Below are 16667 nucleotides of genomic sequence, written 5' to 3'. Positions count from 1 at the left end.
TGCACAGACGTTCAGGACCTGCCAGCACTTGAGTGCAGCGGAAGTCATGCAGCTCTGATGTCATCCAGTAAGAGTATGGAAGAGGAGAAGATGGAGTCCCAGTCAGGACCCTGGGGAACCGTCCGTATGTAAGTGACAAGTAGAAGAAGTGTGAGGAAAGGAGATTGAAAAGAAGGGCAGAATAGACGAAAGCCAGGAGATGATGGTACTCTGGAGTTCAAAAGAGGAAAGAATTCTTTCAGTAGGAGCAAGTTGATGTCAGCAGCTGTTCATCTTCACCAGTCCACTGTTCTCTAACAGAATAGAGACAAGGTGGTTGATGCTGTCAGTGCACGCCAAGTGGGCCACATGCTCTAGGCAGTTAACTCAGGAGGAGACGAGTTGGGGGTCAGGGAAAGGTTCTGGAGCAGAGGTGGCTGGAGAACGGGCTGGGAGGGAGAAAGCTTTGTAAGGGTAGCACAGGTGGGTTGATGACATCAGTCAGGCTGCAGCACTCTGTGAGGACATGTTGGGGAGGAGGTATGTGGTGGGAGATACCCACAAGACAGTGTCCCTCCCCCCCTGCACAAGGCTGTACCGGGCACAAGTCAGACACACCAGAGAGAGAGGAAATAGAGAGCTGTGAAGCCAGAGGCCAGCAACCTGGGTCAGAGCCTTTGTTACTAGATGATGGGGAAGTAACAGTGTGCAAGTAGGAATGTTTGAAAGTTAAGAGAAACATAACCCTGTGTAGAGTGGGGTGTGGCACTTGGAAGCATGTCTGTTATTGGGGGAGGTGTCTCTGCGGGGTGCTGGGCACCCTTAAGGAGAGAGCAGAACAGTGTTGGACCAAAGCTGGAGAACTCCCCACCCACCACAGAGATTCCTAGCCTGCCCCTGCTCAAATGTGATTGTAAAGATTCTTCAGGAAACATGTAGTTTTAAAAAATAATGCATTTAATTGATAGTCATGTTAATCTGTTGAATTAGTGTTTGACAAGTATAATTCATATTTTTTAAGGAAACCTACTTTGGAGAATATACAGATTCCAGCGATAATGACTCAATCCAGCTTAGAAATTCTGCTGAGTCTGTTTCAGAAGATGATACAATTGAATCACAGAATTATTTTGGCTCATTGAAAAAAAATAAAGGAAGTGGCACATGGGAGGAAAAGCCCAAATCACACGAAGCTATCCAAGCTCTGAATACATGGGAAGTAAATAAAGTGACAACTGCTGGACTCGAGACTTTCACAGCAACACTGAGAGAATCTTCTGCCACACACTCCTTAGTTGGTGAAAAACACTGGACCACAGCATCTCGATCCATGAGTGATAGAAAAAGAGACATTTTACATGAGACAAAAACACAAATGGAGGTTAGGGAGATGGATAAATCAGTACAAACTGAGAAGACCATTCATAAACTCACTCGAGGTCTATGCATTGAGAGATTGTCTGCCAGCCCTGCACAAGAGAAGGAAGCTGCCCCTGGGAAGTCTGAGCTGTGTTCTTCTCCCCTTGGCAAAAGGCCATTAAATGAACTCATGGAATCTGAAGGAAAAACCGTATTGTCTAAAATGATAGGATCGCCCAAATCAGAGTTTACTAAGTGGACACGAATTAATGAAATCACTTCTGAACCAGACCGTATCACAGTTTCTGGCCATTTTCACAGACTATCTAGAGAATTGGAAAAGGAAAAAGAAGATACTCAAGGGTTCACTTTAGGAGAATCACCTGAATCAGAAGATGATGACTCAGGTGATGGAATGGATGTAGCAGGGCTTGACGTTGAAACCAGTTTTTCTTCCTCTTCTACCTTGGTAGCATTGTCTGTTGGCAGTAATCCCCAGTCTTCTTCTGGGTTAGACTGTGGTAATGATACAGATATTACTACTAAAGTATTCTCTACTGAACCGCATCATTCAGAACATAAATTGCAAACTAAAACTTTAAACACATTACATCTGCAGTCTGAGCCACCGGAGTGTTCTATAGGAGGAAACAACTTGGAGAGTGACTTGTGTGCCTTGAGCCCTGAATTGGGAGCATCTAATTTTAATGATCAGAAGAGCAGTGGGATAGAATATACAAAAGTAGTAAAAGGCTTGACCAAAATACATTCACTTCCTCGGTCAGTATTTATGAAAGCTACAAAAGATGGGCAATGTGAAAGTCAAGATCCAAGAATTGAGCTCACACTAAATAAGCCAGATTTCACATCATTAATAGGTTCTCAGGCTGCCTTGATCAAGAGTGGTTTGGGTTTTGTTAAAAGTACTTCATGGCACCATAGTGATTTATTAAGGAAAGGTGGCGAAGAAAGTCTGAGAGCCAAATCAGAACATGAACAGAAGACTAGCCATCAGTTACAAAAGGCAATGCCATGCCTACAAAATAGAGGACCAACACCCAAGCCTGATCTTCTTAGAGAAAATAACAATCCTGTAGAATTCAAGACCACTGCATCGGTGTTGCCTAATCAAGTATCAGTTATCACAAAACAGACAAGACCTGAAAAGGTTCAGAGTGCCAAATTGGAGCACTTGAGGCCACATAGGGATGAGCCTACCTTAGTAACAGAAAATAGTGGCAACAAAACCGGTATGTCAACTATAGCAAAATGTGATGGGGAAAGAGATGATACAACACAAAACATCACGGAGGTAGCTGCTGTGAAAAGCATTTCACCAGAAGTTTCTGCCTCTAGGAGAAAATTAGATTTTAATTCTCCAGGTGGTTCTTCACCAGTAGAAAATTCCGATTGTTCCACAAATAGCAGATTATCTTTCTCTTCTGAAAATATCCTCATCCAAAACCAAGACATTGTGAGAGAAGCTGCAGTGCAGGGAGATGGGCAGAAGCAAAGGCAGCCTCAGGCCACAGATCTGGACTCTAGTGGGACACATGGCAGTGAGGTGCTTCCAGCCACAGAAGTGACCATGTCAGGAGGGTTTTCTGTTGAAGAAACCAACTGTGGAGACACAGGGAGATCTGGTGGTGAGGCCCTGGCTGTTGCAAATGATTCTACTAGCACACCACAAAATGCTAACGGACTTTGGAAATTGAAATCTACAACTCCCGGTGGTGCTTTGCCTGAGTATTTTGGCACCACAGACACCACTTTTTCTTCAGCATTTTGCAGAAAACATGGAGAGACACAGGATACCTCCCAAAGTAGCCTGCCTGGTACCTTACATTGTTACACAGGCATTCGAGAAGGGGGAGACGACACTGAGGTAGAGAGTGAGGCATTTAGCTGCAGTGAGGGGAGCGAACAGCAAGATGCTCCTGATGACTCACAGAAAAATTTAGGAGATACAGATGCTGCTGTAGCCGAGGTGAGACCTTCCTTAGAGGTAGGTTATTTGACGTCAGCTCTGCAAGATTTTAACATAAGTACTTTTTCTGAGCTGGATAGACTTTCCACATCAGAGGTTGTGATGTTTCTTGAGAGCTGTCAGTTAGGGGATTATAGTTCAGGGGACTCTGTTTCTGAATGTTCTAGTAAAGGAACCCTAAGTAAAGAAATGAACAAAGAATTAAAGGCAAGTGAAATAGGAGAAAAATACAGAAAGCAACCCTGTGAGGAAGAAACACTTGGAACCTGTGAAGAGTGGATTGAATCAGAGGAAGATGATTGTTCGTTAAAAAATACAAGTCAGCTCACTCAGTGTTCTTTGGAAACTCTGTCTGACGTTCTGACCAAGATTAGGCAAGAACTTCAAACAAATTCTGAAGATTGCAATGGTAAAGATGCTGGCAGTTTATTGCTCTTAAATATAAATAACAACATGACCACTGAGAATTTAAAAGAGAAAAGTCCATTTCGGGAAACGACTGATTCCTCATCACATGCTTCAGAACCAACCCCACAAGCAGCTGCCTTGGACACTGAGGGCAGCTCTCCCATCAGCGGTATGCCTCAGAATGAAAACACTCAGAGCAGACCAGAGGCCAGTTCAGATGCAGGCAGGCAAACCGACGGTGGGGAAGAAGACCTGCCAGAACCTGTGGAGCCATCAGCCTTGTGCTCTGACTCTGTGATGGAGCCATCGATAGAGCAGAGTTCTAACTGCGAGGCCGAAACAACATTTCAGTGTCAGATAGCAACAGTGACCTCAGAAGTTATAAACGTACTTATAAATAAGGATCAGAATCTAGTCATTGAAAAGGGGGACAACTGGACAATCATCAGTGGTGTAGCTGTCTTGCCACATGTGGACCAGGTCACACTGTGTGACATTCCTGGAGACATCCCTATTTCTCAGGATCAAGGAGAGCTGGAAGCTGGTTGCATCCCAGTGACTTCTGCTGAGAAGTCCCCAGAGGCCAGTCACACTGGCCCTGCATTTCAGGAGGCTCCATGTGGCAATAATCTTTCATGTCCCCAAGAGGATGTTTCCAGCAGTGGTCAGAGCACCAACTTTGATAAGAGTCGTTTGCGAAATAGACCCGTTAAGCCTAGTATATGGATTAGTTCTCAAATCTATGATCAAAACTTCGAGACTCAGATTGTTGCGTCTGATCACACATATTATAACTCAAAACTAGAGCCATCTGGCAAAAATAAGAATCGATCAAAGATTTCAAACAAAGATCAGTCAAACAAACCAGTAAAAACTTCAGCGTCGAGCAGAGTTGAAACTCATCAGAGTGAAGTTGCTCAGTCATTTTCAGGGGAAAAAGCTAATACAAAAACTCAAAGAAGCCAAACTCAGACCATTTTAGCAAATGCTGATACATCCACTCCTACAGATTGTTCTCCTGACACACTGAGTAAAATACGGCAAGAGGTGGGGCCTCCTTTGCCGCCTCTGCTTGCTCCTCTGATAGCTACACCTCCAAGGACTTCACAGCCACTCTCTCCACTGATATCGAGTTCTAGTCCTTCCTCACCAACCTCTCCTGTCGGCCAGATTTCTCCCTTCTGTGAAACCCCAGTGCCTCCTGTCATGTCTCCATGGCCAGAGGACCCCAGACGTGCCTCTCCTCCAGATCCTTCTCCATCTCCATCTGCAGTTTCAGCCAGTGAGAGGGTAGTGCCGTCTCCTCTGCAGTTCTGTGCGGCCACACCGAAGCACGCACTTCCTGTGCCTGGCCGACTCCCACCCTGTGCATCTGGCCATGCTGCTGTGGGAGGGCCTCAGGAGAATTCTGTGAAAATCCTTGACACCATGTACCCAGAGTTATCTGCCAGGGCCCGGACCCTCAACATCCTCAAAGGGAATATTCAACTCACACGAGGTCCACCTGCTGACTGTAAGAATTTACCGGGACCTGCCAGTGCTATAATAGGATTCAAAACGATCACTTCAGCAGCAACTGCTTTTGTCAAAACTGGGAGCAGCTCTGGTGGTGACTGTAACCAAGACAAGTCAAGAGATTTGGGGGCTCAGCAGGATTCAGGCGGGAAAAGAACACTGTCAACGTCTACACTGAGAAGTGCTAAAAGATTGCGCCTGGACACTGGGTCCCCAGAACCAGAAACCAGGGGAGTCACTGCAGAAGGAATCCACAAGAACCTCCCAGGGAACCTCCCTCCAGCTGAAGTTGCAACAACAAATGAGGAAAGAAGTTGTTCTAGTCCAGCCGTCAGTGCAGTTTCACAGTTGCCTTTAAGCCCCAAAGAAACTGTGGAGTCCCATGATAAAGCCATAGCTAATGCCCTGAAGAAAATTGCAGAGTTTTCTTTTGATCTGTTACCTGTCATTCGTAGTCATGTGTATGTGGGAAATATCTCCAAAAAGCCCGTAATGAGAGATCAAGAGAAAGAAGTTGTTTATGAATTTAGCACAACAAAAAAGGTATGTGGCTGCTCTTTTCTAAGTGCATTAGGGATTACATGTCCTCAAAGACAGATGCTGTTTACTGTCAGCAAAATGTGTAGATGACCATGAACAAAAGTTTTACTTCAAGGATGAGAGTTATCCATGTAAACATTACGACTATATTTCTAGCCAGCATTTTACAGATTTAAAATATGATAAGACACTGGAGATTTGGTCATTTCTATTCATTAAATTACTTAAATTTTTTTAAAGTATCTGTCAGGACTAAAATTACATATATCCACTTGATCCTGGCATGTTTAGAGGCTTAAAATTATTTTCTTCAAAGCTTCAAATTATCACATAATTTTTCTTTTCCTTGAGTTTTTGTTACAAATCAAACAAGAGCAAATGCTTAGTGTCAAGAGAGGGAAAAAAGGGATGGTTTAAATTTAAATACGTAGTTTATTAGGACTTTTATAGTTCTATATTTTCTAAATATCCACTGGTACCTTGCTTGGATGACTTCTAGTGCTAGACGGATCACACTTAGTGCTTATCTGCAGATACGTGGAGTCATTTTGGCATAAATATTTATTTTTTTAGATTGCTTCCTTGCAGTAAGCATAAGGAGATCCGTAAGTCACTTTGAAAGGAAGTGAATGCATATATCAAATTATGTAATGCTCCTCTTAGGACGAAAGATGTTACTTAGTATTTTAAATTTAAACAGTGTATAGAGTAAATTAGAGTTTAGAAAACAAGAATGAGAGTAGAATTACATACTGTTATTTCATATACTCACACAGATTACACAAGGCAAAACCCAAGAAATTATGATTATTTGACTAGTGGTAGTGACAGTATGCAGCTAGGTCTTTTGAGACTTGCATTCTGGCATCTGCAGCATTTACCAACCATAGGAAACAGACAGGCGTGGGGATTTCTTCAGTACCCCCGACCTCGATTCTCATGATTTACCATGCTAGGTAAGTTCTTACCAGTTACTATGCTCTACCTTCTGATGTAGCGCAAGTTTTATTTTTTCAATAGATACTTAGGTTTTGTAACTTTTAGATAATCTTCAGTAGGCTAAAGATAAATGTGAGTGTACATTGCCTTTTTAATTTTTTTTTCAATCCAGCATTTAGCAGAGTGCTTGCTTCACTCTATTCTCTCAGAACTAAAAATTCAGAAGATATCTATGGACCACAATTACATTCACGCCCTCTGCAGGGTGTATGTGGGTATTTGTCGGCAACTCGGAGACTTGGAAAGAGCTCGTTTGTTTTGCTACAGCCTACTTAAAGAAGGTATGCTTAGATTGTGACAATTTTGTATTGAAAATATACGATTGCCTTTTTCCCTTATACTGGAGTCGATATTTTCAGCTCTGATTACTGTGTGTCTTTTAAAATAATGTTATGTTTTGTCCGTTGAATAGCTTTAGCTATACCCAGCTGCACCTGGTCTTTAGTAGGGCTTACTTATATCAGCACTATATTTCCACTTGTAAATAAATGAGTATCTCTCATTATTGTGTATTTGTTCTGTGCTCTGTGCTGCTGCTTTAGAATTAGATATAGTTGCCTTAAAGTATGGGATACTTTAAAGTAAGTGACAAGCCAAACTGCTGTACCACTAGGTGGAAAGGGCAGCAACTTTAAGATGGAATTGTAAGCTGATGAAAATAAGTAGATGAGAGAAAGCTGAAAGGAGATGGTGACATGAGGGTTGTCCTTTGATTCTCTTTTCTCTTTACCATTTCTTCCATCCCTACTAGTGGATCAGACTGGGAATCATTCTTTGCTGTATCAAATCATCAGTATTTTTAAATCATATGATATACAAATGAAACCTAGTATTGTATCAGTCTTATCTCAGTGGTAAACATTTACCATCTTTGACTACCATGTTTATGGGGCTTATAAATCAGGATAACTGAGTATATCCATCACTTTTACTGTTGTGAACGAAGCTGTGAAGTGTTTCATTTGCCCACTTCATTTCTTTGTTTACTCTTTCAGTCATTCATTCAACAAATCATTATGGAGTGAATGTTAGGATTTCTGTGGTGATTAAAATCAGATGGAGGTACACTTGTCCAGTGGGACTGACAGGCCATAGTCATATCGCAAAAACACACATGAAGTTCAGCAGTTGGTGGGTGGTGGGACGGAATGTGTGTGGGCTCGGCCAGGACCACGATGGATTTCTTCTTCTTCCTCAACCACAGCAAGCCCATTCTTAGCTCAAGCTTTTGTGCTGACAGCTTTCTTGCTCTGTTTCCCTCAACTCTTGTGTTTCACTCCATTAATTTCACATACCTTCCTAGTCATCCTGGATCCCTTATTTTTCTTTATTTGCCTTCATGGCACTTACCACTTCTTAAAGATTAAATATTTTGTTTGCTCTCTCTCTGCTCCTCTAGCTTGTGTACTCTGTAAGGAGAGAATTTATTTGTCTTGTTTCTACTCTGAAGTGTCACCAGATAAACATAGGATTCAAAAATTAACAGATGAAGTTTAGTGCAGTGAGTTTATGCTTTGAGCTATCTATTCTTAGATGTGTCAGTGATAGATAAAGTAGAACAAAGAAAACTAAAAAGATGTGATTGTACAGCAAACGGGATAAAAATCTTTACTTTGGAAGGCTCTTTGACAGTTTCTTATGAAATTAAAACATTCATTTATCCTATGGCTCAGAAATTCCACTCAGGCACTTATGCAGCAGAAACACAGAGTTAGATCATGACATCATTACATAAACTAGCACGCAGATGTAACATCTTGACTTATAGGAGCCCATAACTGGAAACAAATGTCCATCAGCCGGTGAATGGAAAACATTTTGATATATCAAGCAGTTAAATACTACTTGGCTATACAAAGGAATAGACCACCAATATATGCAACAACATGGATGAATGTCAAAACCAACATGCAGAGTAGGGAAGCCAGACAGAAGAAAGTACCTGCTTCACAAATCCATGAATAAATATTTGAGAAAAGGCAAACTGATGTATAGTGACAATAGATCAGGGCTTCTCTGTATCTGGGGTGAGGTGATATACTGCAGAGCACGAGAGCGAGAGAAGTTTTGAAATGATGGTATTGACTGTTGTGGTGGTGGTTTCGTGGATTTAATCATTTGTCCAAATTCATTGAACTTTATACTTTGAAAGAGTTTATTTTATTGTCTGTAGACTACACTTCAATTAATTTTTAAAAAAGAGACAAAGTCAGAGTGTAGGAGAAAGTATTTACAACAAAAGAATTGTCATCTAGAATTTATTTTAAAAAATTCTTCAAATCAGAAGCTTTATGTGTTCAATGAGTAAATGTAATGCATAAAAACCTATGTAATGTAATGCAAAACCTATGTAATGCAAAACCTATGTAATGCATAAAAATTGCCTGTAATGACACATACCAAATGGGAGAATTCTGAGACTGAGGAAGTTGGAGAATGGATTTTGGAAATGACTGTGACTGGAGCCTCATCTGGGCTCCCCATTTACAGCTTCCTCAATTGCAGGATGCCTGCAAGGCACCAGTGAAATTAATACAATTTGTTCTTAATTTGCAATTTATTCACTTGATCATACATCAAAGAGTTATTGTATTATTTTATTTCTCATAGATTTTCCGGAGTCTGAAAAATTAACTTTGTTTATTGCAAACATGTGGCATGATATATTTCTCTCTCAATCGGTGATTAATAAAGCAATGCAGTTAGTTGCCAGGCAACGTGCTAAAGGAGAGGTTCTGAACTGCTTGAGAGCTTTTCTTAATTGGGAAAAGGTGAGCTTTATTTCTATTTCTTACGGTACCTTACTTTTAGATATTATATAAATGTTATTATTTTGTTGTATATTTAGTCTTATATTAGTTCATAGGCATTGTCTTCTTTCTAGATCTTTTAAAATTTAATCAGTTTAGCCTAAGCTTATCCATTTTGTTCATTAAGTATGCATGAGACATTCAAGGAAGAATTGTAGACCAAAGGATTGTGTTAATTAAGTTTGTTTTATACACTAATTTGTGACTGATGAAACCCACGCATAGGTGTATATGTTTAAAAGTCTCAGAGAAGCTACAAAATTATTTGGTTCTTCAATAGATACCTAGGTAAAAATATATATATTTCAGTTTTTTCCTATTAGGATTTTTAAAATCTAATATGCTTAATTTTTCTTTCCAGTTGATAGAATTTGTTTTTATGCTGACTAGTTTGTTCCCGTGTTATCTTTTATTATTATTTTTAGTTATTGATATGTTAAAGTAAGTGTCTAGATGGGTGTTCTTTCATCATTTTATTTCATTCATTCATTTTACCTAATGAGAGTCTAACTACCAGTAGCGAACTTCAAGAAGAGGTACTGAAGCCAGTGATACTGATTTTTTAATTTTATTTTCTGTTTTTAATGAGCATGTATTTCCTCTTCTAAAAACTCCCCTGGGCTTTTGTGTGGAGCAGAATTTTATATGCTGTTTTGCCTTTTTTAATTATTACTTTTGATGTTAGTATTTGTTAGGCTTTTATTTTTTATAAAACATAAAGGAAAGAGCTTTTGGTGGTCAAAAGTTAGGTAAATATTAAAAAGCAAGTTTGTAATGATCTCTTCATCAATCTATCTAGACACAACAGAGTAGATTCATGTGAGGTATTGTCATAAATTCTACTTGGTCATTTTGTGTCAGGAGAGACATCCTGACTCCTACCAATGGATACCAGCAACCACATATGTATCTGCTCCAGAGGGCTGCCAGCCTCCGGAGAGTTACCTGCTTCTGGAAGGTTACCTGCCTCCAGAGACTTACCTGCTTTGAGGGTTACTGCCCTCAGAGGGTTACCTGTTCCCAGAGAATTACCTGCCTCTGGAGGGTTACCTGTTCCCAGAGAGTTACCTGCCTCGAGCATTACCTGCCCCAAGAGAGTTAACTGTTCCCAGAGGGTTACCTGTTCACAGAGAGTTACTTGCCTCCAGAGTATTACCTGCTTCCAGAGAGTTACCCGTTCCCAGAGGGTTACCTGCCTACAGGGGGTTACCTGTTCCTAGAAAGTTACTGTGTCTGGAGAGTTACTTGCCTTCAGAGGGTTACCCGCCTTCAGAATGTTATCTCTCCAGCCTGCTCCTGCTCTCACTTGGTCTTTCCACTTGCACACTAGAGCCCATCTCCTTTCACCTGTTCAGAATTAAGCAGGATATGGTTAAAAAGACATTACTTATGAAGAACATAACATTTTAGTAAATGTATTTGCTAAATATTGTATCAAATAAAAATACATAGAGCTTTAAGAAAGGTGAGAAATACTTGGGGAATAAAACCCCATTATATTACAGGATTTCCAAATACTCACTTACAGAATTAAACATCTGGTAAACAAAAATGAGGACATAGTACAATTCATTAATTTAAAACATAAATGTGTATGAAGAATATGTATTTTTTATATATCTATGACACATTTGCACAAATGAATGATGAATTGGCCACATGAAAACATTCATTTCTAAAAGCAAAGATTTCACACTCAAAATTCCCTGGTAATAATTCAGTAAAATTTAACAGAAAAAAAATTCAAAATATTTACATTTACTTTGAAATTGAGATATACATTCTTAGACAATCTGGGAACAAATAAAATATGCAAAGTAAAATCACAGTCTTAAAAGTCAATGAAAAGGTAAACTCAGAATCAAATATCTCTAGCTTTTTTGGAAAACATGTACTCATTAAAGTATCTTAAATGTCTTAGTTGTTTAGCACAAAATAAATGAAGTTAACTGTTACTCATCTTCAACATTAGAAATAATGACAAGGGAACCAGAGAAAAAGAATAAATTTTAAGAGATAGTAGTAACTAAGTGGAAAAGAAACAGAAACACATAGAAGACAAAAATACTACCTTTAAAAAATGCCAGCAACATAGATAGCTGACAGTGCAGATCAGCAAAAACAGAGAAAAGCAAAAATAGTGAAGATTTGAAATGGGAAAGTAGACATATAGGACACAGAATGAGAAGACTACTACCTGCAGTCCTATAGCAGCAGATTTGGAAACGGTGATTTCCTGGCAAAATAAAAATGATGAATATTGGCTTTGGGGTAGAAAACTTGAAAAGACTGGTTGAAAAGATGATTAAAACTTTTCTGTACAAAGACATGTATAGATTCCACCTGAGTTTTAATCTAATCTTTAAAGAACCAAGTAACTGTAATCTATTTTAAGCATGAGGAAAAATTGAAAGCCTTCTGTTCATTTCTAGTAATAAAACCCAATTAAAAATGCTATAAGAAAGAGAAAAAAGCCAGTTTTTAGTGAGTCACTTAGATGTAAAAAGTGTCACTAAACAGGAGATTTCAGTAGTGTATTCAAAGAATAATACTTTATAACTAAATAGAGTTTATCCTGATAAAACAAGGAGAATTCAGAATCAGAAAATCAATACATTACTAAATTAAAGAAGAAACCCCCATGGGATTATTCCTAGACTAGGAAATGAAGGAAACTTATTAAATATGATACTACTAGTTAACAAGAAATCAGTAGTATTGTCTTCAGTGTAAATTTTGAAATTATTTCAGTTTTTAAAATCATGAGTTAGGGATTCCTGCTGTAACCATGGTGGGAAGTATTTCCCTGGGTTGGGTTCTTCAAGGTGGTTCCTCCTCCAACTTTTTCTGGTGGAGTTGATAAAATCTTTAAGGATGCTCTATATGTAGAAGTGACTTCCTGGTTTAAATTACTGCTGAATTTTAAAGTTGTAAATTTATAAACCTTTTAAAAAAGCATTTAAATTCATGAGTCATGATTCATTTATAAATCAATTAATTGTTAACAAAGTAAGAATGTGTTTACTTTGGCCATTGATGAATGTTAGTTAACTCATGTATTTAACAGATTAACATTTCCTAAATAATCTTATTTACTAATTTCAGATTATCTTAAAACTTTAAACATATTCATGAACTTAAGATGTATTCTTCAAAAACACTTAAAGTAGGCCTTCAAATCTAATAAGCATAATCTTTTAAGCACTTAAGCAACTCTTGAATGTAGAACATCAGTTGTAATAAATATTCAAACAATGTTTACAAACTTAATTACATTCTGTTAAACATGTCTAATTAAAATTATGATTCTAATACCAAATACTTCAATTACAGCCACACCTGAAACATAGGAGATTCTCAGCACTTTATGGAGCGTGTATTGTATACATGCAGATTATCCCATGTTCACAATTACTGCCAAATGTAAAATAGGTACTCAAAAAAGTGAATATATGGATTTGATTTCTTTCATGTCAAAATTTATTTCTGCATCTGCTCAGGTTGCGAAGTCACTGATTTTTCTAAGTGGGAAATATTTACCATTCTGGCTGAGTTTTGGTTATCAGGTGTATTATTTTGAACCATGATTTGGCTATGGATTATCTTATAGAAACCTTGAGACTTAGAACCTTTCAGGATATATATGGCCAAGCTACAGATTCACTTGTTGAGTCCTTCTAGTAATAAAGCAAATTTTCAAGCCCAAGCCTTTTCTTGTATTAAGTATATTGAGTATTATATGTGTATTATTTTTATAATGAAACTCATGCAGTGCTAGTGGAAACATGAAAAGGCATGACTACTTTGCAAAATTGTTGGGCACCATCTTACAAAGTTAAGCCATTTCTTAGCCAGAGGCCCAGGAGTTCCACTCTTAGGTATTTTCAAGAGAAGTGAAATTTACATCCTCACAAAGGCTTGCACGTGAATATTCATAGCAGCATTAACAGTAGTCAAAAGTGAATTGATAAACAGTAATATGTCCATGTAATTGGTTATTACTCAGCAGTAAAAAGAAGTTCAAACTACTCTTTCATGCAACACTATGGATAAATATCATAACACATTATACACAGGTGTGAAAAAAGCCAGAAATAAGAATTCATTACTGTCTGATTCAGTTTTATGAATTTCTCGAAAAGGCAGACTGATACTCGATGTCAGAAAAATAATAGAATTTAAATAATTTTTAAAGGTTTATTTTTATAATTATAACTAGCTTTCTAACTTTAATTCTCTAATTTGAGTTGATGAAACTGTGCTTTCCTATCTGGATTACAGGTAAGCTCTTTTCTACCTGATTGGATCCTGCATCCTGCCTATATTGCTTTTTAATCTGGCTCATCCAGCTACCGTTGTGTAATCATTCTGTGACTAAGATAAACATGGTTCCTTAGTCAAACTGTTTTAAAAAGCTATTTCAGATTAAATGATTAGTCATCGAATGCTTATTATAGTCTTTTAGATAACTAAGGTAAGATGCATTCTATTTGAAACTCCAGATTTTATTTTATTTCTTTTCATTTGCTAGAATGCCCCGGTAGATGTTGGCTTCATGGTTTCTAAGCTGCTTTTGACCATACAGTTATGTCCAAAAACAGAATTTCAATCTAGTGAAAAATTTGGTGAAGACCTAAGTGATAACACTTGGGAATACATATTTGCCATTGATCTGCTCTGCTGCCATCAGAAATGGATCTGGACGCACGATAACATCATAAGGTTAGTTATTTTACTAATTTAAATAAAGATATGTTATTGTAAGGTTGAATTGTTGAACACTGAATTGTGGCTTGAATCATTTTTGCCGTTTAAGTGTGTAAGGCAGATGAAACATTTACAAATGACACTGTTTTTATTTTGTAAGAGTTAATAAAACTACCCTTAAGATACCTTCATCACGGCCGGGCATGGTGGCTCACGCCTGTAATCCCAGCACTTTGGGAGGCCGAGGTGGGCAGATCACGAGGTCAGGAGATCGAGACCACCCTGGCTAACATGATGAAACCCCGTCTCTACTAAAAATACAAAAAATTAACTGGGCGTGGTGGCAGGCGCCTGTAGTCCCAGTTACTCAGGAGGCTGAGGCAGGAGAATGGTGTGAGCCTGGGAGGCAGAGCTTGCAGTGAGCGGAGATTGTGCCACTGCACTCCAGCCTGGGTGACAGAGTAATACTTCATCTCAGAAAAAAAAAAAAAGAAAAAAAATGCTACCTTCATCCCTGTCACATTTTCTTGCTTTATTTTTCTTTAGTACCTGTCACTAGTTTTTGTTCAATTCTGCTATTGTCATCTCTCTCCCCAATAGAAATGACTCTGGAGGGGCGGAGGGTGGCCTTGTTTGGCTTGTGGCGTATCCCTAGCATGCGGAACAGTGCCCACACAAGGGGAGCACCTGGCGAATGTATGTTGAATGAAATTAATTATCATTATCGTAACATACAGATACTCACAAAACCTAAAGGGAAGAGAAATATTCAAAATTATAAATTAGCAGCTTCTGTCACCTGGGAGAAAATTAAGCTCTCTGACATTCATTGTATGTAGTAAATTAACTTTTCTCTGTGCATCTATAATTCTGGCACTAGCTTTGTACCATCTCTGAGAGAATGGAGAAAATTGTCACTCAAATAATTTTTCTGTAGGTCTTAATTTTTTTGTGGAACCCTGGCTGAGAAAGGCTGGTTTAAGGGAGTTGGTGACATTAAAAAGGATGCATCAAAGGTTTGATAATCCATATCCTTGAGATACTTGAAGCTGTGGAAATTACCTTGTCCATGGATCCATGTGTGTCCAAGGATGTCTGTTACTCTTGTTCATCATCTTGACACTAAGGGAAGATTAGACATCTGAATGTCAAACAGTAAGGAATCAAATCATGGCACTCCTGTATGAGATGATAGCTATATTAAAACACATAGCTATGAATGGATTACTATGTATTGACATGGAAAAGTATTTCCCAGTCTGTTATAAATAAGAAAATGACAGAACAGTCTGTCCAGTGCCAGTCTGTATAATGATGTGTCAGGGCCTGCTGTGGGCCTCAGCTTTCTGAATCCTCATGGGAACCCATGAGGCAGGGCCCTGCTGGCCCCAGTTATGCATGAAGAGACCAGGGCTGGTGCCCGGCAAAGATGCTTGGTCCACGATCCCTGCACTCGTGGTGAAGACATCATCAAACATGAGGATCTCCACCTGAGCAACTGCCGACCCTGCTCCCTTCCTCAGCACTGGTGGCTCTCTCCAGGTTGTTTACATCCATAGATAGTGGGGAGTACCTAGAAGAAAAGCCAGAATTAGAAGAGTAATAATGATCTGAGACTGAGTTTGGAGTGCTTTTAATTATCATTTTTCTTTTGTCTACATTAAACTTTTCTAGTGATACTTTATGAATGCCATGAAAGAAGTAGATAGATTTTTGAAAAAACAGATGACAAAGAGGAATTCGCACTGTTTTCAGTCAGTGGAAAGTTTCTTTTATCCATCTAAAGTGTTATTTGATTACTGAAGTTACAGTTTTCCTCTGGCTTAGCTCCTTTTGGTTTACATACACAGCTTTATTTGTCTGTGATCCTGCCGGATAACTTGGCTTCTAAAACACAGGGGCTGCTTTTGCACCTGGAGAGTCCAAGTGAAAACTCAGGCTCTACCACTTTGTAGTTCTGGGACACTGGGGATGCTCTTCAGCTTCTCTGTCCAAAGCCTTGTTCAGAAGAGTTAGAACAAGATGCAAGCACTGAATTTGCAGCCACGTTTAAGCTAGCATGGGCACAACTATGCTGTTGGAGAAGATGTGAGCATCCAGTATCTGTTCTCACTTGAACTTACAATGTTAGATCCTCAGCAGATATCCTCTTTCACTTATTGCTTAAGGATCATTTATAAGATAAGTTATTAGTATTATTTGAGTGATGATGAGCATACATCTTTCTTTTCATGTTGTTGTTTTATAGTAAGGAGCTGTGGCCTGTGATGGATAAGTGGATAAAATACAGAAAAGGACATGCGAACATTGCGTATACTCCTGATATTATTATAGCCTCAATACTGAGGCTGATTGGTAAGTTG

The 16667-nt window shown here is 38.8% G+C and overlaps 1 protein-coding gene across 2 annotated transcripts in view; it reads left to right on the top strand.

The window, feature by feature from the left end:
• Nucleotides 1–16667, top strand: part of ICE1 (interactor of little elongation complex ELL subunit 1) — a 67455-nt gene that overhangs the window by 36837 nt on the left and 13951 nt on the right. Inside the window, exons 13-17 of one of the 2 annotated variants that reach the window (XM_063700851.1) lie at nucleotides 1001–5791; nucleotides 6900–7068; nucleotides 9398–9558; nucleotides 14129–14319; nucleotides 16553–16659. In XM_063700851.1, coding sequence (XP_063556921.1) covers nucleotides 1001–5791; nucleotides 6900–7068; nucleotides 9398–9558; nucleotides 14129–14319; nucleotides 16553–16659 — 5419 coding nt within the window. Of the gene's footprint in view, nucleotides 1–1000; nucleotides 5792–6564; nucleotides 6722–6899; nucleotides 7069–9397; nucleotides 9559–14128; nucleotides 14320–16552; nucleotides 16660–16667 lie in introns of those variants that run through there. The other variant, XM_055367904.2, reaches the window with a different exon arrangement.

The sequence above is a fragment of the Gorilla gorilla genome, chromosome 19, assembly GCF_029281585.2.
Source record: "Gorilla gorilla gorilla isolate KB3781 chromosome 19, NHGRI_mGorGor1-v2.1_pri, whole genome shotgun sequence".
NCBI lineage: Eukaryota > Metazoa > Chordata > Mammalia > Primates > Hominidae > Gorilla > Gorilla gorilla.
This window is presented reverse-complemented; position numbering and strand designations above follow the sequence as displayed.